This window comes from Hyaena hyaena, unplaced genomic scaffold (assembly GCF_003009895.1).
Source record: "Hyaena hyaena isolate Hyena2069 unplaced genomic scaffold, ASM300989v1 scaffold_286, whole genome shotgun sequence".
Taxonomy (NCBI): domain Eukaryota; kingdom Metazoa; phylum Chordata; class Mammalia; order Carnivora; family Hyaenidae; genus Hyaena; species Hyaena hyaena.
Genome location: NW_024080918.1, coordinates 275,331 through 298,738, shown reverse-complemented (window position 1 = coordinate 298,738; position 23,408 = coordinate 275,331). Strand labels below are relative to the sequence as shown.

Below are 23,408 nucleotides of genomic sequence, written 5' to 3'. Positions count from 1 at the left end.
GTCTTCAAAAGAGTTTATCACTGAATAGGAGAAATTGTACTGGGGAGAAAAACCTGACTGCAGGAAACTATGAGAAGTACAACATATTTTTTTTAAGGTTCAAATGATAAGGAAATCATAGCTAGTTGGTGGGAAAGGATAGGCTCCACTGCAGATACTGATAACAATAGTCTATCCAGAACAATGGAGAGGAGAGAACATAGAGAAGACTCGTTATGGAGGTAACCATGTAAAACCGGGTGGCATGGGAGAAGTAAAAAGGCTCTAAGGTCTTATGTCTCATATACTACAAGAGTGACAGTGCCAATAACAAGGAGTAAGTATCAACATTTGCTGACTGCTTCCTAGATGCCAGGAACATAATCAAGCCATTTAATATATATTGAAAACACACACACACACACACACACACACACACACACACACCCCTCAGGAAAAAACAGATGTGGGATGACAAGGTCTAAACAGTTTAAGATTTAATGAGATATGTAAGTGAAGACAGAGTCACACCAGGATTTGGAGTTTGGGAGAAAGATTGAAAATATATCTAGATGTGGGAGTCACTGTACAGAAATAACAGTTGATAACACCTTAAGCATATAAGCTCCTCAAATCTCATATTCTTTCAATATCCAATTTATGTTAAAAGAAATATACACTACCATGACTGAGTATCTGCTTCCATGTGGCTAATGAGCAGCCTGTTGGGATTATAGCTAATATTGAACTTAGGCTACTTCCCACAAGTGTAAGAACTACAAAATGGCTGAAACAAGCTGTTATTTTTTTAAAAAGTACTGCATAACATATAGTCAACTGCCAGCTGTATAAAACTTTTTGTTTTAAACAGATTTCCTTCTTTTTCTGGATAAAAACAGAAAGGTTATTTTGGAACATCTCATAATTTGGGCTAAGTCTGAGAAGCAATGATCTAATAAACTCAGTGTTTGCAATGGTGAGACTTTTGGTCTACAAAGTCTAGTCTGGAACCTCTTAAAGTAAAATCAGGTCTACTTCTTCACAGACTATGTATTCTGAAAGGATAATATTGCTATTTCTTACTGGAATATGATATAATCTCGCTCTGAAGGGATCCTAATAAGAAATGAACAATATAAAAACACCATTCTTTTTGCAAATAATGTTCCAGTAAACGATGCCATTTCTACTTGAAACTCAGTGTGCCCTAAGCCTCTCCAGGCCCTATACCTCCATCCCTCCAGAAGCCGATCCATGCCAGGAATACTACAGTATTCCCCACTACAATAGAACTGTACCCAATTCATTCCTATATCAACCTCAATTTTTATTTATATGCCTAGAAGATTAAATGTGCTTAATAAATGGTTTCTGAGTAAATTTGGAAAAAACTGTCCCATAACAGCTTAAACCACACCTTTATCAAAACTAGAACCTTATATAAACATCAAAGCAGCAAAGTAAACATAAAGAAAATGTAGCTATGGAAAATAAATTTCTCCATTAATAAGTAAAATACAGAAAACAGATTTGGAAAATTAAAATTGAATGAACAGTATCAAACTTCAGAGTATTCTAAATCCTTCAGTCAATAATAGCGTAAGTGAGCAGCAATACAATGGCTGCCCCTTAATTACTTGGCATTACCAACATAGGCTTTTCTGTTTCCAAACCACTCATTTACTTTCTGGGCTAAGAGGAGAAAAAGAGTCCTTGCAAGTAACACAAGCACCTTACATGAATTCTCTTCCACAGGGAATGTAAGCTCCCCGGGGCCAGGAATCGCTCTCCTTACTGCCATCACCCTAATGTCTAGAATAACACCTGGACCACAGTGAGTATCACAGAGTGTTTGCAAAGGAATGAATACATGAATTTACTTTAAGAAGCCATGTTAGCTTTTATAAGAAAACACAAATTCAAACACTGTGATTTCTGGAAAGAAAACTCCCAAATACATCAGCAGTAAATTCCTTAGGGTTAGACTTGCATTCTATAATCCCCTAAATATAAGAATAAAAGTCATGTATGGCAAAGCTAAAAACTGGGAAACATTTAAGATTGCTCTAGCTCATCAGGTATATTATCATGAGACAATTGTTATAAATCCTCCAAGAATGTAAAACACAACCAGTGGAAACTGGCAACATCAAGTATTTGGTTAAAAAGACTTAACTCTGGAGTCACTGGAATGCTGTAAATTGTAGGATACATTTAAAATCAATAGCCACAGGAAACAAGGGGCTTCTGTCTTGTAAGTACTTTTTAGGGAAATAATAAAATCCTATTGTAGCATGCTTATCTTATATTAGAAGTCTAACATTTAAAAACCTATAATAATCTTACTTAGATGTTCTCTGAATGTACTTTCCTTTAATGATATAAGTGCAATTATACAATCAAATTTACATGCTCAGCCTATCTATGAATACATTATCTGAAAAACACTTTGGTTTTTAATTTGAGAGAGAACAAGCAGAGGAAGGGGGCAGAAGGAAAGAAAATCTTTTTTTTTTTTTTTTAATGTTTATTTATTTTGAGAAAGAGAGCGTGAACAGGGAAGGGGCAGGGAGAGCATCTTAAGCAGGCTCCACGTGCAGAGATCTGTGGAGATCTCTCAAACTGTGAGATCATGACCTGAGCCGAAGTTGGACGCTTAACCGACTAAGCCACCCAGACGCCCTCAGAGAGGCAATTTTTTAATCCGTAACCTCCCCCCTTCTTTGATGTTTTCATAGATCACTGAGTTCAAATAAATAACTCAAACGGGGAAATCTGAAATGTTAAGTTTTTTATATAGATAACATAAAATAAAAATACTTTTCATGTTATTCAGATGAGCTTAGTTTTACTATCAAAACAGCTTATTCTAGGTATTCCTTGAAGTTAACACTCCCCTTTTACTTTATTAATCTATCATTCCTTTCCCTTTGAGGACTAAGGTTAACCCAAGGCCCAACTCTGGTCCTCCTTGGGTTCCTAAAAAAGGTATAAAATAAGATAAAATAAAGGACCATAAAGGAAAATGAAGCACTGAGAAATTGAATGCCTAGAATTAGGTCATCTGACCTTCAATTCAGTGCACTTCTTTGACTTTTCCTTGGGTTCAGGTTTACCCTCTGTGTTAAAATAAACCTTACCAATTTGACTGATATTTTCCTGTGCTCTCGTCTCTGTGCATCCTGATTTCTTTCTAATGCAACTGCGTGAAATGGTTTTCCCAACTATTTCCCTCTGGATCATGTCATGCTATAGGCATTTCTGCCCCACTCCTGGAAAGCCCTGGCCTTCTAGGATATGCTGAGATCTCCATCTAGAGATCTTCATGCTCCTTGCCTCTTCAAGCATTTCAAGTATACATTTCCAGGGCGCCTGGGTGGCTCAGTCGGTTGAGCATCGACTTTGGCTCAGGTCATGATCTCACAGTTTGTGGGTTCAAGCCCCATGTTGGGTTCTGTGCTGACAGCAAGCTCAGAACCTGGAGCCTGCTTCAGATTCTGTATCTCCCTCTCTCTCTGACCCTCCCCTGCTCAAGCTGTCTCTCTCTCTCTCACACAAATAAATAAAAAACATTGAAAAAAAATTAAACTTCTGATTTAAAAAAAAATTATACATTTCCAAGTTAAAAATGAATGCTATCTAGGCCCAAGCAGTCTGTCCTGTATTATAAACTTTAAAATGCTCAGTATTCTACTTTTTAACACATACAATCTTGGCTTCCTTGAATTCTGGAAGAAGATACTGTGTCAAAGAGTCAAGTTTGACTGGCTTAGTGAGTTGGCACATTAATTCACTGGCCACTCCCGTTTGCCTTGACTTAACATGGAAATATAGCAAATCTTCTCTTTCAGGTAATGGAGGAAATATTAATGGAAACAACAAAGAAACCGAACAACAATCATAATAAACTAAAACAAAAGAAAAAGAAAACCCCAAACCTTTTGTTCTTAGCAGATGTACCAAAATGATTTGGGTTGTTTTCCTTAGCTTTGGCTCACAGATTAGGTAAGTAAGGTGACCATGGTCAAGCTGATGCCCAAACACACCAAAATAAATATTTTTATTAAGTCTCTATAAAACAATATGGTGTTTCAAATACATGCTTATTAATTAAGAAAACAAATAATTCCATTCATGAAGTCATTAAAAGAGTGACCAATGGTGACTATTTATAATTATTTAAGGTCAGATAAGTACAACAAAGGAAATGATAAGGCAATCATTTTGATGGATAGCAATTTTACTCTCTCCCTTCCATAATCCCTCTGAAGTGTTATCCCCACACTGCCAGTCTATGACAAGGAGGTGGCAAATGCTCAGAGTGATGGAGAAGTGTTAGGATGATGGACACGTCACCAGGTTGTCAGGAGACTTGGGAGAGTATGTATTAGTTCCACAGCCTAGAGAAGATGAGATGAGACAACTATCCAAAAAGTGATTTCATTTTTCACAGAAACCCCCAGAGATGTTTTCTTAACAGGCTTATGAGACTGAAGCCACAGTATACTCAATAAGAACGCACCAAGGTATGAAACATAAGTAATGTTTACATGAATTAAGTAAAATATGGTAAATGTTAAGAAAGGAACTGAATTTGAAAGAGGTAACAGATAATAAAAGGAAAAGTTATTTAATGATTGACTGGAGGTAAATTCCAAGGGAACAATGCAAATGGTTTTGTTTAAATATGAATTTGTATGAAACTGACTTTAAGATTTTGCTAAGCAAAACTGAAAGAATGCACCTTTTACATCAGTGTTTCTCATTAATTACATGTTTGATTACCAACTTCAAAAATACCGATTTTGGTTAACATGGATGTTGTAATTCCAGATAGCTATCCTTGCAAAACCCACAAAACTTTCCATCCTTCTCTCATTTGAGACCCTAAATCTTTTGGGGGAAGGAAGGGAGTTAAAGCACGAACTGCATATAAATATACTAAATTAAGCTGTGTAGGGAAGAGGCACCTGGGTAGGTCAATCAGTTAAGCGGCTAACAGACTCCTGATTGTGGCTCAGATGAAATCATGAGTCCTCCACGTACAACTCTATGCTGATGGCGTGAACCCTGCTTGGGATTCTCTCTCTGCCCCTCCCCTGCTTGTACTCATTCTCTTTTTCTCTCTCTCAAAATAAAGTCTAAAAAAAAAAAATTCTTAAATAATATGGTTTGTTAGAACCCAGCTCTCCTTACATATCTCTGCAGTGTTCTTTCCATTGCAATATATGCAATGCTCAGCTGATCACATAAGTTTTTGTATTCCCAAAGGCAAAAACTTGAACACTAGAACTGTCATAGAGAACATTTCTTCAAGTAAGTTGAAACAGGATTTAAGAATCTCTTAGTTGTACACAATGCTATTTTTAAATATTTTAACCAAAATAATTTTTTCATTTAAAAAATTTTTACTGTTTTATTTATTTCTGAGAGAGAGAGAGAGAGAGACAGCATGAGCAGGGGAGGATCAGAAAGAGAGTGAGATACAGAATCTGAAGCAGGCTCCAGGCTCTGAGATGGCTGTCAGCACAGAGCCCAACGTGGGGCTCAAACCCACGAACTGTGAGATCATGACCTGAGCTGAAGTCAGACGTTTAACCAACTGAGCCACCCAGGCACCCTAAAATAATTTTTTTTTAAGGTTTGTTTATTTTTGAGAGAGAGAAGGAGAGAAAGAGAGTGCGGGGGAGGGGCAGAGAGAGAGAGAGCGGGAGATACAGAATCTGACGCAGACTCCAGATTCCGAGTTGTCAGCACAGAGTCCAACATCAGGCTTGAACCCATAAACCATGAGATCATGACCTGAGTTGAGTTGGAGGCTTAACTGAATAAGCCATCTAAGCACCCCTAACCAAAGTAATTTTCAATTGAATTTATCTTATAAGTCTGATTATTTTAAAATTTTAATTTGAAAGTGATATTAGTATAGTAACTAGCTACTTAAGCTAATCAAGCTACTTAATTATATTATAGAATTTGAAAATATTTAAAGAAATGGGAGGGAAACAATTTTACCTTACTAAATTTTGCTGCATATATTCAACCTTCATTAAAACTTGGACCCCAGTCTGAGAGCGAATGTAGGCTTTCAACCTGAAATAAAAATGTCATATTGAAGGAAGAAAAACTGATTTTTAATATATTTCAAGACAGTATCTACAGAAGATTAAACATTTATGAGTAGGTAATAATATTTAAAATTCAACTATCCAAGCACAGAAAAGGGGTTAAAGATAGTTTCTAACCAAGGATCTGAATTTTAAAATATTACCTTTCTTGTCTCTGTACAATATGTTAATTTAAAAAATATCTATTTTAGTAAATTAAGTTAATCTTGTTATTTTTATTTATTTTTTAAAAATGTATCCAATTTAGTGACAAGTGCTTTGTCTCACTCCAAACATATGACCAATGAGGACAACTGGATTATCAATAAAAAGAAGTAAAGAAATACACTATTATACATGTTTCAAAGACACTGCTTGATATGGGACATGATTCTGGTTCAGCCTGGGCACAACCTTTTCTTGGCACCAAAAGATGAGATTTAATTAGAATTGGGTCAGACATTTTAAAATCCACTCAGTCTAAAATTTAAACACTAGGTTACTCTGGAACCAAACCAAGCAGGTATCCCAAGCAGGAATCATCTGGAGAAAAGAAAGTCAACTGGGTTCCTGCTCAGGAAAACTAATTTACACTCACTCTAATAAGAGTTTCCTTTTTTTAGTGCTGGCTACTGTGTGTTAGACCCTGTACTAGTAACTTTATACATATGTTTTTTTTGTTTTTTACTTTCAAATAACCTTATCGAGTGGAGAAAATTAAGGTCCGTAAATCAGGTAACTTATTCCTGATCACACAGCTAAAAAGGGACAGAGCTGGCTATTCTAGCCCAGATATAACCATTTGTGTCTACGCTGCATTTCTGGAGACGAGGCAGATGTATCTTAATTATTTTTATGAAGATGTGGCTAAAACAGATTTCTCCTGTCTTTTATAAGAGTTACTTGGAAACTCTTAATTTCAGAGTTTGATTCAATTTTCAAGAGGTGTGATTTAATAAGGGTTAAGAGTGCAGACTCTGACTCTAGACCGGCTGGGTTTAAATTCCAGCATCCCTGCTTATTTGCAGTATGAAGTCATTAAACCACTTTGAGGTTTAGTTTCTCCATCTGTGAAATGGGCATATTAGCAGTAATGTGCCTTAAAGGGTTATTGTGAGGATTAAATTAACTTACACATTTTTTATTATCTGCTTCAACTAGTATCTAGAAAACAGTACATACTAAGTGTTAAGAACTATTTTTGTGACTATCCAAAAGCATCATCTGTGACTAAAAAAGCCTGAATAAATACTAAGGAATGACACAGAAAGTAAACTGCACTGGCATGTCACATTCTAATAGTGTCATGGCTTCACATATTCACATAATCAATACTTCAACATTTTTAATAACTTCAGAAAATTACAAGATTTTTGAAACATACCTTTGACGAATTACAGGATCAGCTTTTTCAGGATCAATGTAAGGTTTTAGGATTTCATTAATAGTTTTATCATCTGGTACTCTTCCCAATAAAAACAAAAAAAAAACAAAAACAAGACTTAATTTATTATTTGTAACTTTCTACTAAAGGCGTTAACTTAGAATTGCTAAATCTTGTGACTTTTTTGTTTAAATAACTGAACACAGACCTTTTGTCTTACTCTTGGCAAAATATAACATCGTTTTAAGCAAAAATTTCTTACGAAAAAAGCTCAAAAAGGCTTCTTGGACACACTTAATAAAGTCCTAAAAAGCAATATTTTGAGAAGCTCCCTATAAATCAATTATAAAAACACGAAGCCTCTTTTAACACACACCTGTGCTCAAAGATGGAATGAATAAATTCAGGATGAAATATATTTGAAAGCTGCAGAAATGAAAAATTTGAAAAAACGTTTCAGATGATGCTAATTTCAGTGCATGTTCAGATTTATTTATTCTAAATCTTAAGACCAGGGTAAAAAAAATTTATACTACTCTCCCTGGAAACAACATATTTCAAGTTTTTTCAACTTTCCTGTAAGTATGCACAGTATTTTGAACTATAAAGCTACACAAAGAAAATTAAGACACTTTGAATGTGTACCTTTCCTCAATCATTTATACTTTTTCATATATACCAATGTGCTACGTAACTCTACTGATAAAATTGAAGTTCTTTCCCTGATTTTAGTCTGGTATACAACTTCAAATAAGGAAATTCTTCACTAAAATCCATAGGACAGTTACAGAGAGGACACGTGATGCAAAATGTGGATATATATGCTCAATATATTACTTAGAAAGCAACTGGACAATTTTCCTAAGGAACCAAATAGTACACAGCCTTTAAAATGTTTAAATGGCACTTAAAAATGTACAAATATGAAAAACGTAGAAAAAGTTGTTTATGCAAATTAATTCCAATTTTGAGGATACACCCATATACATATGTCCAAGATAATGTATTTTTGAGGGATACACCATAATGTTAATAGCAGTTAATCTTTGCATAGTAGAATTCTGGGTCATTTTCATTTGTTCTACAACCATTCAACCTAAGAAACAAAGTTTTCAGCCCTCTTGTGTCTCCTTGCATTTTTCTCCTATGTCTACATCCCCTGCTGAAGGAAACACCATCATGATTCTGTGCTCATCATTTCCCTTAGAGTTTTACCACCTCTGCAGTTATTCTTAAAGACTACACTGTTTTATACTTAGACATAGAATCACACTCTATGCATTCTTCCTTCATTTGCTCTTCTCATTCAACATTATTTCTAAGATTCAACCATGTTGATGTAGCTGTAGCTCCTTCATTTTCAATAGTATTGAGCATTTCACTGAATCAAGATACCAACAACTGAGTTATCCATTCTGCTACTGACATTCATTTGCTGCTATCACATTTAAGTTAACAGTTTATTTTAAATACAAAAACACAATAAAAACAAAGGAGTTCTTAATAAATAGTGGTAGTACTGTACCTTTTTTCTATGTACACAGCTTGACTCTGAGGAAACTGGAGCTTCACATGCCAACAAAACTGTTGTTTTCTAAATCAGAAAATAATCATCTGAGGATCAAGGTAGATAATAAAAGTCTGCACACAAACCAAACCTCCTGAACTTTCATTTTCAGATAATAATTTGAAAAGTATTCTTAGAATTTAATGTATCTTTTCTACTCTCTTCTCTAGAGTTTTAGAGTCTATGTTTTTTAAACAATATATTTGCAAGGATCTTTAAAAGGAAAACAAAATTAAGTGCAGCAGTTCTGAATTACAAGGATTTTACATTCCTGAATTAGAAGGCAATTCCTCACAGCTCATGGGCTTTTGAGATCAGTGTGCTACTACTTGATGTTTACAAATAAATCTGCTCGTGACCAAAAATGATGAGCTGATGTCTTTTCCTGACTTGTCTGGAAATTAGGTGAACGAAGTGTTGTCCGGTTGTGACCAGCTGGCTGCAGATACACTTCTTAGCCATGAGTACGTGCCTTCAGTAGCAAAACAGTAGACAACAAGTTGGTTGCTAAGCAGAACGCATCTGAGCTAGATTCCCTTCGCTTCCAGGTCTAAACTTTGGTTTGATACATGATCAACAGTAATAATTCACTAAATGTCTAATTTTAGAATAACCATATTCTATTTAACATATCTAAGTCTGGTAATATTATATATCATTCCTTCTTTTAAAAAGTTAATGGGTCAAAGTATTGAATCCAATACAGAAATTTAAATGTTTTCACCATATGATGGTTTTTACAGGTTTTCTTTATTTAGGAGAAATTTCTAACAACCCACTGGCAAGTTAATGGCCAGCAGCAGGCCCAAGCAAATGGCCAGCATCACTTTAATCTACCCCTTAGCAGCCTGGCTCCAAAATCTCAAATAGTTTTATTTTAATACAGTCTAGTAAAATATCTCCCACCAAACATTCATATCATTTAGTCAAATTTCTGTCAGAAGACAATAACCATAAAATCAAGTAAAAACCTTAGGGTAAGTTATCACAGAACTGCTTATGCAACTTTTCTTTAGTAACAAGACAGTTTTTGGCATTAGCTAGAAAAAATATGCTTGATTATGCTTATGTTGAGAGTGCCACTTACCATATAAGAAACATTCATGTTAATATGTATTTTTTTGATAGAACAAAGGCATAAAGCACCCTTTACTAATTTAAAGACCAGATGTCTAAAATCTCAGAGGAAGAAATCTTAAAAAAATCTGAATGCAAATGCAAGTTAATGGTTTTAAATAAACAATTCTTCCAAAACAAAACACCCTTGCAACGTTCATTATCAGTGAAAGAGTCAGAGCATCAAGAGGCTCAGAGGCAGCACGAGGGTGGCTCAGTCAGTTTAACAACTGACTCCTAATTTCAGCTCGGGTCAGGATCTCACTGTTTGTAGGATGGAGGCCCTGCAATGTGATTCTCTCTCTCACTCCCTCTCTTTCTCTCTGCCCCTCCCCTGCTTGTGTGTGCTCTTTCTCTTTCAAAATAAACATTAAAAAAAAAAGGGTGAGACTCAGAGATCCTATATTTCTTAGTAAGAAATAAACTGTTTTTCAAATCCTGATATATAATATGGTTTCTTTCTAAATATATTTGTTTTTTCCATGTTAAGTTACAGGGGGGAAAAGATTATGAACCTGTCATCTTGTGGAATTCTAAATCATATTAAATTACCCCAATCATTGCTTGAGTAATTTCAAGAACCATTTATCTTCCTTAACACTCAGTAGACCCTAAATACCATCAGAAAGTACTTAACATTCCAAAAACAAAGGGAGAAAAGCTCTTGGAAATTGTTTTGCTATAGTTAACTAGTTGTGGTTGTAAGGAAGTCATTCACTACTATTTTATTATATACACATTGCTAAATTATTTGGCCTCAGTTCAAACATGAACAAATTTGAAAAGTACATTTACTTTTTAAAAGATGTGATTTTGCAATATTTCAAAAACAAAGAAAAGGAGAGTATAAAGAACAATGCACCCATACTCAAGATTTAACCAACTTGCAAACTGGCATATTTGTTTGAAATTCTTTTTCTTTTAAGAAATGAAAGGTTATTGGGGCGCCTGGGTGGCTCATTCGGTTAAGTGTCCAACTTCAGCTCAGGTCATGATCTCACGGTTCGTGGGTTCGAGCCCCGTGTCGGGCTCTGTGCTGACTGCCAGCTCAGAGCCTGAAGCCTGCTTCAGGTTCTGTGATTCCCTCTGACTCTCCTCTGCTCATGCTGTCTCTATCTCTCTCTCAAAAATAAATAAAACATTGAAAAAAAATTTTAAATAATATTTAAAAAAGATATAAAAGGTTATTGAAATAGTTGATGATCCAACTTGTTGCTGTTCCTTGATGTCATTCCCTTCCCATTCATCATCAGAGGTAGGTACTATCCTGAGGTTGTGTGTATATTCTTACCATCCATGGTTTTATATTATATATATATATATACACATGCACACATATATGCATACACCTATAAACAATATAGTATTTTGTGTAATATTAACATTTACTTCAAAGTTACCATACTCTAATATCCTATGCCTTGCTTTTCATTTACATTATGCTTTAGGTTTACTTATAATACATGCAGTTAGTTCATTAATTTAAGCTACTACAGTCTTTCATTTTGTGAAAAATGCCAAAATCTTTTTATTCATTCTCTACTGATAGACATCATGATTGCTTCCAATATTTTACCATTTGTTCTTCCATATTAAAGTACAGTAAAGAAAAAATAACACTATCCCTAGAAATGGGTCTATCATTTACCCTCAACTGGCACATAGAATGAAATTAGCTTCATTGAAAACCTGTACTTTTTAACTCTATGGTTAAAAGGCATTTGCAAACAGTAATTCAGGACAGAAGATTTAAGTGAACAAATGCACAAAGACAGGTTGAAGGGTATTGTATAAAGAATTCCTGAAATGGGTGAGTTAATTAATCTCTAAAGTAGTTGCCAATTCTTCAGTGTTGTTGAAACTAATGAAGTCCTGACTGGGCAATCAAATCTCTTCCTAACTCTCAAGGAATTAAGTTTTTAATTTTAATTCCACTGTAGTTGACATACAGCGTTCTATTAATTTCAGGTGTACAATATAGTGATTCATTAAGTCTATTTATGACTCAGTGCTCATCATCTATTTCACCCCTCTCCCCACCCCAACCACCTCCCCTCTGGGAACCATCAGTTTGTTCTTCAAAGAAATAAGTTTGTTTCCCACTTTTCATAATTATATATAGCGATACATGCCCCACTTACAAAAATACACATACACCAAAATTTCAACATTATTTCTGAGGCGCATTATGGATAATTTTGTATGGTTTTTGTTTGTATTACTAAGTTTTATAAAAGAACATACTTTATAAAGGGAAAAAGCTAGTAATGCTTTAGTGAGTATCTTTATGCATGCATACCCCCACCCCCTCCATACAATTATTTTTGTATTTTGGACTATTTTATGAAGACACAATGTAAGGAGTAGAATTATGGGATAAACCAGGGTTTCGTAACCTAGGCAGTACTGACATTTTGGACCAGATAATTCTTTGTTATGGTGGGTAAGGTAATGGGGGGCAGGGGAGGCACGATTCTGTGTAGGATATTTACCAGCACTCCAGGCCTTGACAAAGGAGATGCCACTAGCAATACTCACTCCTTCGGTTGTGACACCCAAAGATGTTTTCAATTATTGCAAATGTCCTCTGGGAGGCAAAAATCACTACCAATGAGAATCACTGAGATAGAGGTTTAAACATTTACTATTATTCTTACTATATTAAGACTACTGTTCCCTAAATTAAACAAAATACCTTTAACTATGTCACTGTACCTGAATATTCTAGGGAACTTAGGCACCTCATGGCACTGTTTGATAACAGACTGGTGAAGTAATGGTGGCAATTACTAAATCTAATGTTCCCCTATAGACCACCTGAAAAAGTAAGATAACAGTGACCTGAGTCCCATGAAACGAAAGCAATTACTCATGCATAGCAAAGCTTTTTCTCCTACCCCCCTCAATCATGCATTCTTAATGGGAGCAGCACCACCCCAAAAAGGGTAAAAATTTGTTCTTGGGAGGGTTAAAAAAAAATCTTAAACATTACAATGGTTTGTGGCTCTCCAAAGGGCCACTGTACATAAACAAAAACACAATATATCTACAGTATCAAAATACCATGGAGGAGCAATTAGAAGGAAAATGTCTAAAAGGGTGCCTTGGGAGGCATTAAAAAAAAAAGTTGAGAAACACATGCATTAAGAAAGGAAAATAAATGTTATTTTATACTTGGTTTTAACAGGTTAATATGGGGCACTTACAGGTTAATATGGGGCACTTACTTAAGAGCTAATGTTTATTAGAATTTAGGATCATTCTCTCCCAGTTTCAAGAAAGTAATATGTGGATGATAACACAAACTTATGAGGGGAGGGAAGTTCTATACCCATATCCTCAATTATTCTTCTGACCTCCATGACTTAAAGTGGCTAATTTTCATCTCTGGAGTGCTACCACAATTCCAAGGAAGAAGGGGAGAAAACAAAGGCATCCGATCCTTTTAAATGGCACTGATCTCTTGATATAATAAGACTTTCAAGCTCATTTATAACCAAAGAAATGCAAACAGAAATGAAATATTTTCACTTATCAGATTTACAAAGACACTGTTAAAATCAGAAATATTAGGGAAGCATGGTGAAATGAACACTTTCCATTGTTGACAGGAATATAAACTGGTGTGAGCTTCTGGCAATTCAAGTTCATAAAGACAATAAATACATATTCATAATGAAAAAATAAACATATTTTTGCCTCAACAGTTTTATTTCCAGGAATTTATTCCAAGGAAATAACTGGACAGGTAATGACATATGCTCCTGTCCACTGTGCTACTCTTTGTAAGAGGGAAAAAAAATCTAAATGGATATTATAAAAAACTGATTAGTAAATCTACATAATGAATGAAAATGACACAGAACTCTATGTACTGAGATAGAAAAGTCTATGTGTTGAATGATGGCATTTATGTTTAAAATATATATTCATACATGTATTTACAAGTATGAAGGACATGCCCCAAACTTTTAATTATGGTTATTTCTTGCCATTATGAAGGGACTTAATTCTTACTTTATACGCCTGTATTAAACAAATCTCTGACATAACAATTTGCTTTTTTTTTTTTTTTTTTACAGTCAGTAAAGTCAAAAATGTTGTCATTGGAAAATGCAGGATGGTAATCATAGAAAGGAAAGGACTAATTTTAACATTCTTTCTAAACCTAAAAATATTCATTATTGGAAGTGTTCTTTCAAGAGGTTTCCTTTTTATTTCAGAAATTATTACCCAACTAGAACTAGGGTTACTTATCTAATCATTATGACAGCTTCAAACCTATCTTCCTCAAGAAATATTCTATAGCTAAGAGTTACATATGAAGGCTGAATTCTAAGAACTAAGAATATAAAATTTAAATGAGCTTGATTATTTTTGTTCTGAAAAAAGTCACCAATTTTCATCCCACTCTCTTAATCTATTACTCTTTTCATCCCACTCTCTTACTTTATTACTTACCCAATATTTACACAAAGAGCACTCCTAAGGGCTCACTAGGCATTTGGAATGAGCCCAAAGAAGCTTCTGTTTCAGGCAGTAGGTCAACCACCAATCCTGGGCACGATGTTTTCCTTCCCTATCACTGTGAGAGGAATACAGCGTTTTGACATGAAAGCACCTTGTTCTTCACGTATACTATACAGAGGAAGAATACCCAATATACTGTAAGAATGAGAGGTGGGGCAGGGGAAAGGTTAAGTGGACTCTGCTTGAATCCTATTCTTAACAATTTATAATTTGATGTGATCTTGAACAAGAGACAAATCCCTGTGCCTCAGGTTTCTCACAGTAAAATGAGGGTAATGATAGTACTTATATCAGAGGATTAAATGAGTAAATAACATGTCAAGAGCTCAGAACATATCAAAAAAGTTAGTTACGGTAATTGCCATTGTTATACTTCAACATTCAATTCAATGTCCTAAATTATGAAGCTTAGAACAGAAATAGTCACAGAGCCTTTAACTGAGAATATTTTGCCATGAGTTCCTAACCAAATTCACCTTAAACTGAGGAAAGACAAATGGATCCAGACAAATGGGTTCATACTAGATCGTAAAGAGCCTTGAAGCCTCTGCTAAACATCATGGATTTTTATTATGTGGTTAATATACCAACAACAAAGGTGTTTTGTTTTATTATTTATTAAAAAAATATTTTTTGATGTTTATTTATTATTGAGACAGAGAAACAGAGCATGAATAGGGGAGGGGGCAGAGAGAGAGGGAGACAAAGAATCCGAAGCAGGCTCCAGGTTCCAAGCTGTCAGCAGAGCCCAACGCAGGGCTAGAACCCACAAACCGTGAGATCATGACCTGAGCCGAAGTCAGACGCTTAACTGATTGAGCTACCCAGGCGCCCCTAATGTTTGTTTATTTTTGAGACAGAGAGCAAGAGAGAGCGAGAGAGAGCGAGAGCGAGTGAGCAAGAGAGAGAGAGAGAAAGAGAGAGAGAGAGAGAGAGAGAGAGAGAGAGAGAACATGAGCATGAGTGGAGGAGGGGCAGAGAGAAGAAGACAACTAGAAGCAGGCTCCAGGCTCTGCACTGTAAGTACAGAGCCTGACATGGGGCTCGAACTCACTAACAAACTACAAGATCATGACCTCAACCGAAGTTAGATGCTTAATAGACTGAGCCACCCTGGGGCTCCGCAACAACAAAAGTTTTTAAAAAAGAATGAAATGAAGGGCTCAGAGGAAGACTCATCATCCTACTACGTAACTCTGCTAGTAAATATTTCTATAGTATATTCCATAGTATATTTAAGACATTAACTTTTCTGCCTTTGCTTCTAATTATTAAGGGAAGTATTTCCTCACTGCTTTTAAGAAGCACAGTGATGTGTCATGTCAGTTCAAATATGCCTAAAATTTTTACTTCTGATTTTTATTTATTCATTTAAAATTTTTTTATTGTTTATTTATTTTTGAGAGAGTGACAGAGCACAAGTCAGGGAGGGGACAGAGAGAGAAAGACACAGAATCTGAAGCAGGCTCCTCTGAGATGTCAGCACAGAGCCCGGCATGGGGCTCAAACTCACCAACTGTGAGATCATGACCTCAGCTGAAGTTGGACACTTAACCAACTGAACCACCCACGTGCCCCTTTACTTCTGATTTTTAAATATAGGCAATTCCATGGGAGTAAGGAAAGCTAGAATTTCCACATGCCTAATCTTCAGAATACTACACCACTAATTAGTAAAGTCTACAGGTTATAAAATCTATCAGTAGATCCTTTCACCAGATAGCACTAGCAAGTGATAAAGTAATAGTAATAACAGTAGTTTATTAAGTGCTTTTAATATGTCAGACATTGTTCTAGATGTTTTACAAGTATTAATTCATTTAATTCTTTTAACTCTGAATGAATGCATTTACTTAATTTTACACGAAAACCCTAAGGTAGAGAAAAGAAAAGTCCCTCTTCCAAGGTCATTATTTAGCTGGGAAATGGCAGACCTGGGATTTGAACCCAGAGAGTACAATATCTCAAGTTTACGTTCTAATAGACTATTCTATTATGATCTTACCAGAACTGAAAGTTCAACAACAAACCATGTATTTTTACATAGCATCAATTCAAATATATGTTATGTTTTATTTTAAATAAAGGCATTTGCCTTCATATTTTGAAATAATTATTGTGAGTTATAGTGGACATTTTAATTGCCTCACTGGCAATCTCTTACCACCATCTCCCTCCTAATCCATAACCATACTTTGATGAATAGAACCCGTTCCTTACTTCTAGGGGCATCCACTTACTGGTCAGCTGAAGAAAATCACTATCTTATATTTTCCTTGACACAGTGACTCAGGATTGGGCCAATGACTTAGATGGCCCAATTGTGGTGAATTTCAGGTTTCCTGTTCAGTAATGCTGGGGGAGAGGCACTCCTGGATATTTACTGCAACTCAGACTGTTACTAGGAGCATTCTATGACCATGAGGATTCAGCTGACACCACTGAAGATACAATGGAGAATCAGCAAAAAACTGGGTCGTTAATGATGTAACTGAGTCATTTTATCTATTAACCCTCAAGTCCATCCAACCTCTGGACACTGAATTATGACAGCCAATAATCTACCTTTTTATAGTTCAAACCAGTTTGAAGAGGGTATTTTATTTCAAGCAACATAAAGCATCCTAAATGACATAAATAATTAAAAGTTTTCTTCTTTCTAGGTTTCATCTTTCATTTCTGAGCAACAGAAAAAACTAGTCTGTAAACTGTAAACTATTATGAAATTCGGAAGCAGCATATAATATCTAAAGGAATTTCAGGAAAAAACCATTTTGTTCCACCATCAGTTATAAAAGCTTATTTTAATTTAAAGCAGAAAGAAAATCTACCAAAATTTGAAACTCTTGAAGGAAAAAACAAATGAGTAAATATCTATATAATTCTCCACTCATGGGCATTTAATCTTTTAAAATATGTTTAAAGAACAATTTTAAAATCTCAAGAATAAATAAAACTATTCCTCATAAAAATAATCCATCTATTTTATTAGGATTGGTACCATTATAAGTGTTTTTGGAAGACTGAATAAAAGGATCTGTGTAGTTACTTAGCATGGATTAAAATTACTGGAATTGGGGAGAATCGAAACCATAATTTTATATGTCTCACATCATTATGAAAATACTTTGAAAAGTTCCAGTTATATATTACATTTTGCTCTTTTAAAAATTAGTTTCACCGCTACAAAATAATAATAGGAAACAGGTTAAGTATGTGGTACTGGCTTCAGTAGACAGTATATTAAGAAAATGGATACAGCAGGTGAAATAAAAAGTACATTTTCCTTCAAATAACTGATAAATATTTGAGCACTTAATAAAGCAGTTCTCAACTGGGAGTGGTACCAACCTGGGCGGTGGGGACATTTGGAAGTGGCCGGGCAGTCTGACTGTTCCAAGACTGGGAAGCACTTTAGGCATTTAGCGGGCAGAGAACAGAAATGCCAGCCTCCCTGCAATGCATAGGAAAGCCCCACGTAACCAAAAAACTGTCCTGTTCAAAATGCCAAAAGAGCCCCTACTAAGAAACACTAGAATGCAAAAGGAGAGTAGATATATATGCATACCATAAACTGAATGCCAGCACTAAATGTGGCATGTGTTTTGTATTAACTGTGAAGAAAATATGTACCATAGGAACTGCAGCAAAAAAGAAATAATGGAGAGGATGAGCTATCGTGTATTTTCACAGATGGCTAGAAAATAATAGATGAGGAAAACATTCTGGGATTAAGCAGGGTAACCCGCCTGGGTACACTCCATTGAATACGCGAGGAAATCAGGTGGGAACAGACTAGGCTGGTCCATATTTAACATGGATTCCTCGTATGAATAGGAAAATGTTCTGCTCACGGTGTGACTCTGTCTAAACTCCCTGACACGGCATATAAGGTCCTGCAAGGCTCAGTCCCAGTGGGGCTCTCTCCAGCCTCATCCCCTATCACTTACCAACTCTCACCGTAGTTTCTAGACACACCAAACTACATACACTGTCTTAAATTTACTACTTTATCCTTTTGCATCTGACATTCTCACCTCAAGACCATTCTGAACTCCTTGTTTTTGAGCAAGTGACCACCCCAGTAAAAACACATTTTATAAAGAGATATCGGGCAACAGTGTATCAAATGACAGAGGTAAGGAGACACTGAGGTTGGGAAAGCACTAAAAAGTTCCCCAATAGTCCAGGACAAGACAAAGTGGGCCTGCATGGGAGATACAGTTGATAAATACCACACTGAAGGAAGTAGAAAGGGACACGTGCTAGAAGCAGATCATGAAGAAGCAGATCTGGTAATTAGGCAAGGACTCCCCTAACTGAACCAGCCTAGGAACCCCAAGGTGATCAAGACTGTTTCCTATTTCCATTAATGCTGGCTAACTGCTGTTACTGAAACATACAACTTCTGTGATGCTATGTCACAGAAACTTCCTTACCATTCTCTACATGGCTCCAGTAGAATGCCTGGAAATTCCTGTTTGGTGGAACCAGTAAGTTTCTACTCATTCACACTGTTTTTTCCAAGTCCATGCTGTTGCTCTGAAACTCTTCCCCCAACTATATCCAAAGCTGTTAATGGCAGAGAAACCACAGAGCTAAACATTTTCAATTAGTGAGTAAGTTTGTACTGAGCCCCTATTATGTAATCCCTCAAAGATCACTGCAAAATCCACTTGTTCCCCCATGACCACAACTGCTAAACCCATCATTTCATTTTCCTTAGCTCTTTTCTAAAGTCAGTTTGCAGTGAACTATAATCCTACTACTTACAGGGTATCATACAAACAAAATAGTGTGCTTTATGAAGTGTATCAGCACATAACTGCCTAAAGAAAAAAGTGCTACTGACATTAATACAGAGGTAGATGGGTATATTATTGCAATATAATTAAAATGCTGTAATGTTATCCAAAGAAAAAAGCAATTTTGTCAGCTGTACATGGTTATTTCTTTACAAGAGAGACATCTAGTGGCTGACTTCTAAAACAGGATTAGAGCTCAATTATTAATTCACACTGTTGTTAAATAACGGGAACAATTCTATCTTCATACTCTAAGTCCAAGAGATACTCACAGATAGACAACTAAAGAACTTGAAGCAAAAGGGAGTTAAAAATTCAGTTGTAAGCTGACAGTTGTAAAGGAATGGTAAGAAGGACTGGGTTGCTTAGAGGTCATGTGTAGACAAACTGAGGGGGAAAGGAAGGTCAAAAGTTGGGTCCCTTTCTGGGGAATGGGTGATTAGCCCACACAAAAGAGCCCAAGCCTGGAATTTAGCTAAAAATACTCTTGGGGAAGGGGCCTCTCAGTCCAAGTCTTTCTTCCAATTGACAAGTCAAAATGCATTCCTGACCTCAGTGCCAAATTCTCAGATCCAAACAGTCAGAAAAATAAAATGACGGACTCATGTAGCCAAATGAGACATGCTACTTAATCCAGGCACAATCAATACATCTATAGGTTTGATATCCATGGCTTCCTGTAGCAAAACACTAAAATACTATTGAAAAAGAGTAGCAACTGTGGATAAAAATATATGTCTTTTTGTATGATAGCACCAGAATACTATTCAAAGATTCTATTTACAACTCAAAATGTATAATGGTCCTGCCCATATCTATCAATACCTTTTAAAGTTATAATTTTAAAAAATTTATTTATTCTTAAAATAAACATTACATGGCAATGGTCTAAAATTCAAAAGGTACAAAACAGCACATAATTCCCATCCCTATCCCTTTCTACCCAATTTCCTTCCCTAAGATAACCACTGTTACCAGTTTATAACTTTACTCACTATTTCTGATAATCATTCCATATTAGAACATTCAGACCTACTTCATTCTTTTTCCATTGTAAATACATACCATAATTTGTTTAAATAGTCCACTATTGATGAATTATTAAGATTCATATTACTCTTTTACTATTATAAGCAACACTGCTTGAATATCCTTGTACATATTTCATTTTCTATGGTTTTATCTATCACATAAATTTTTAGAAGTAGAATTGCTACGTCTTCCTGATTCACCTCTTTTCCACTACTGACCTTACCTTTGTACTGGGGCCAGTACTTATTTTAACAACTAGGACATTTTAGAAAATATAATCTGAAAATCTCAATAGCATACATTAAGAAATCCCAGAGAAATAAAATACAGACTGAGCTCATCAGCAAGTAAAAGATATCTTTAGGAACCAAAAGGAAGTAAAAACTAAAGATTATGGTGGAATGCTGAAGCTACATCTGCTTCAAAAGCCTTTGCCAATCTTGGTAACAGAGACGTTTGTCAATAGCCACGGGGTGATAGAAGACAAATCTTGGGCCCACATAAGCTGGAGACCTCAAACTGGAATCACAGCATAAAACCCATGAAAGGGTAAACCAGAAAAATCCTCCGTATTATCAAAGGAAGACAACTAGGAAACTTGTCGACCTCAGTTTGGGCTCTAGGGAGAAAGGTAAAGGGAATAGAGGGAAAGATCTCAAGTGAAAATGCGAAACTACAGTTTCCACAAATTGGTTGGGGTTCAAATTATTCCTACAAGTACAGTCTGGGAAACTTAAACTTAAGACAAAGAAATTAAAGAGGGTCCTGAATTGGTGGCATGGAGTATCTTGGCATAAGTAAACACATACCAGCTTCGTATCAACTTGAGTTCACGGCTACATTTTAGATAAAAAAAGGAAACCAGCCACCATAATCAAAAGTCAGCAGAAACAGCAGACAGCAGTAACAGACTTCCAAGAACTTCTGATACTTGAATTATTTGCACAGGTAATAAATGTTCTAAATTATTAAACAAAGGGGAACTTAAAACATGAGAAAGGAATACAGGTCTATCTAAAAGACCAGATAGACTGCAAAAAGAAACAGACTTACTTTTTTTTTTTTTAACTTGGCTTGGAACTTTATTTTTTTTATTTTTATTTTTTACAAATAGTTTATTGTCAAGTTGGTTTCCACATAACACCAAGTGCTCATCCTCACAAGTGCCCCCCTCCATGCCCAATCACCCCCCTCGCCCCCCACATCCATCAGTCCTCAGTTTGTTCTCAGCATTCAAGAGTCTCTCATGGTTTGCCTCTCTCCCTTTCCCCCACCATTTCCCCCCTTCTTCACCCCCATGGTCCTCCATTAAGTTCCTCCTAATCCTCCTATATGTGCAAACATATGATATTTGTCCTTCTCTGCCTGACTTATTTCGCTAAGCTTAACACCCTCAAGGTCCATCCATGTTGCTACACATGGCCAGATTTCATTCTTTCTCATTGCCATGTAGTATTCCATTGTATAAATATATCACATCTTCTTGATCCATTCGTCAGTTGATGGACACTTAGGCTCTTTCCATGTTTTGGCTATTGTTGAGAGTGCTGCTATGAACATTGGGGTACATGTGCTCCTTTGCATCAGCACTCCTGTATCCCTTAGGTAAATTCCTAGCAGTGCTATTGCTGGGTCTTAGGGGAGTTCTATTGTTAGTTTCCTGAGGAACCTCCACACTGTTTTCCAGAGGGGCTGCACCAGTTTACATTCCCACCAACAGAAACAGACTTTCTAAAAATGAAAAATAAAATCGAAACAAATACTCAGTGCATGAGCTAAAGATAAGATTAGACATAGCTGTGGAGAGTAGCTTGGAATAAACTACCTGAATAAACTACCCTGAATGTAGCAAAGACAAACAAATAAGAAATTAAAATAATACCTTAGAATTTCCAGAACTGTCATATTCAGAAAGCACAAATCCCAAAGATAAATAAACTTAAAAACAACAACAACAACAACAACAACAAAAACCATGAGGGGCACCTGGGTGGCTCAGATGGTTAAGTGTCTGACTCTTGATTTTGGCTTAGGTCATGATCCCAGGGTCATAGGATCATACCCCACATACCTCTGTCAGTGCAGAGCCCGCTTGAGATTCTCTCTCCCTCTCTCTCTGCCCTTCCCCACCTCTCTCTCAAAATAAATAAATTATACATTTAAAAAATATAAGAAATTAAAAAATAAATAAAAAATCACATGAAGACCTAGATCACAGTGAAACTGCAGTACTCCAAAGACAAAAGTGAAGATCTGAAAGTCAACTGAAAGAAAAAAATAAAGACTGCATAAAAAACAGTGCTCTCAACAGTGGCAAAAAAGGTAAGAATACAGTGGAATAACTAAACAGAATTACTGAAATGTCAAGATATTTCACATTCAGCTAAACTATCATGAGGGTGAGCTATATGATTCCATATATGGAATTTTAAATCAGGCAAAACTCATCTTCAAGGGAAAAAGAACAAGTTGTCTGTGGGGAGGAGAGGAGCTAACAAGGAAAGACCTTGCTGGGGTGATGGTAATATTCTATATATTCATAGGGACTGTGTTATACAGATACAGGCATACCTCAGAAATAATCATGGATTCAGTTTGAGACCACCATAATAAAAGTAAATATTGCAACAAAGCCAGCCAAATGAAGTTTTGGTTTCCCAGTACATAAAAACTTATTTTTACACTATATGGTAGTCTGTTAAGTGTGCAATAGCACTATGTCTAAAAAATAATGCTAACCATCATCTGAGCCTTCAATGAGTCATAATCTTTTTGCTGGGGGAGGGTCTTATTTCATTATTGATGGCTGCTGACTGATCAGGGTGGCAACTGCTAAAGACTGGGGTCACTGTGGCAATTTTTAAAATAAGACAACAATGGGGCGCCTG

General features: G+C 35.8%; 1 protein-coding gene across 1 annotated transcript in view; it reads right to left on the bottom strand.

Moving 5' to 3' along the window:
- The window catches only part of ZNHIT6 (zinc finger HIT-type containing 6), a 59,647-nt gene that overhangs the window by 15,110 nt on the left and 21,129 nt on the right, over positions 1–23,408 (bottom strand). Inside the window, exons 6-8 of the mRNA XM_039246946.1 lie at positions 8,996–9,064; positions 7,471–7,551; positions 5,995–6,072 (exon numbers count right to left, since the gene is read on the bottom strand). Coding sequence (XP_039102877.1) covers positions 5,995–6,072; positions 7,471–7,551; positions 8,996–9,064 — 228 coding nt within the window. The remainder of the gene's footprint in view (positions 1–5,994; positions 6,073–7,470; positions 7,552–8,995; positions 9,065–23,408) is intronic.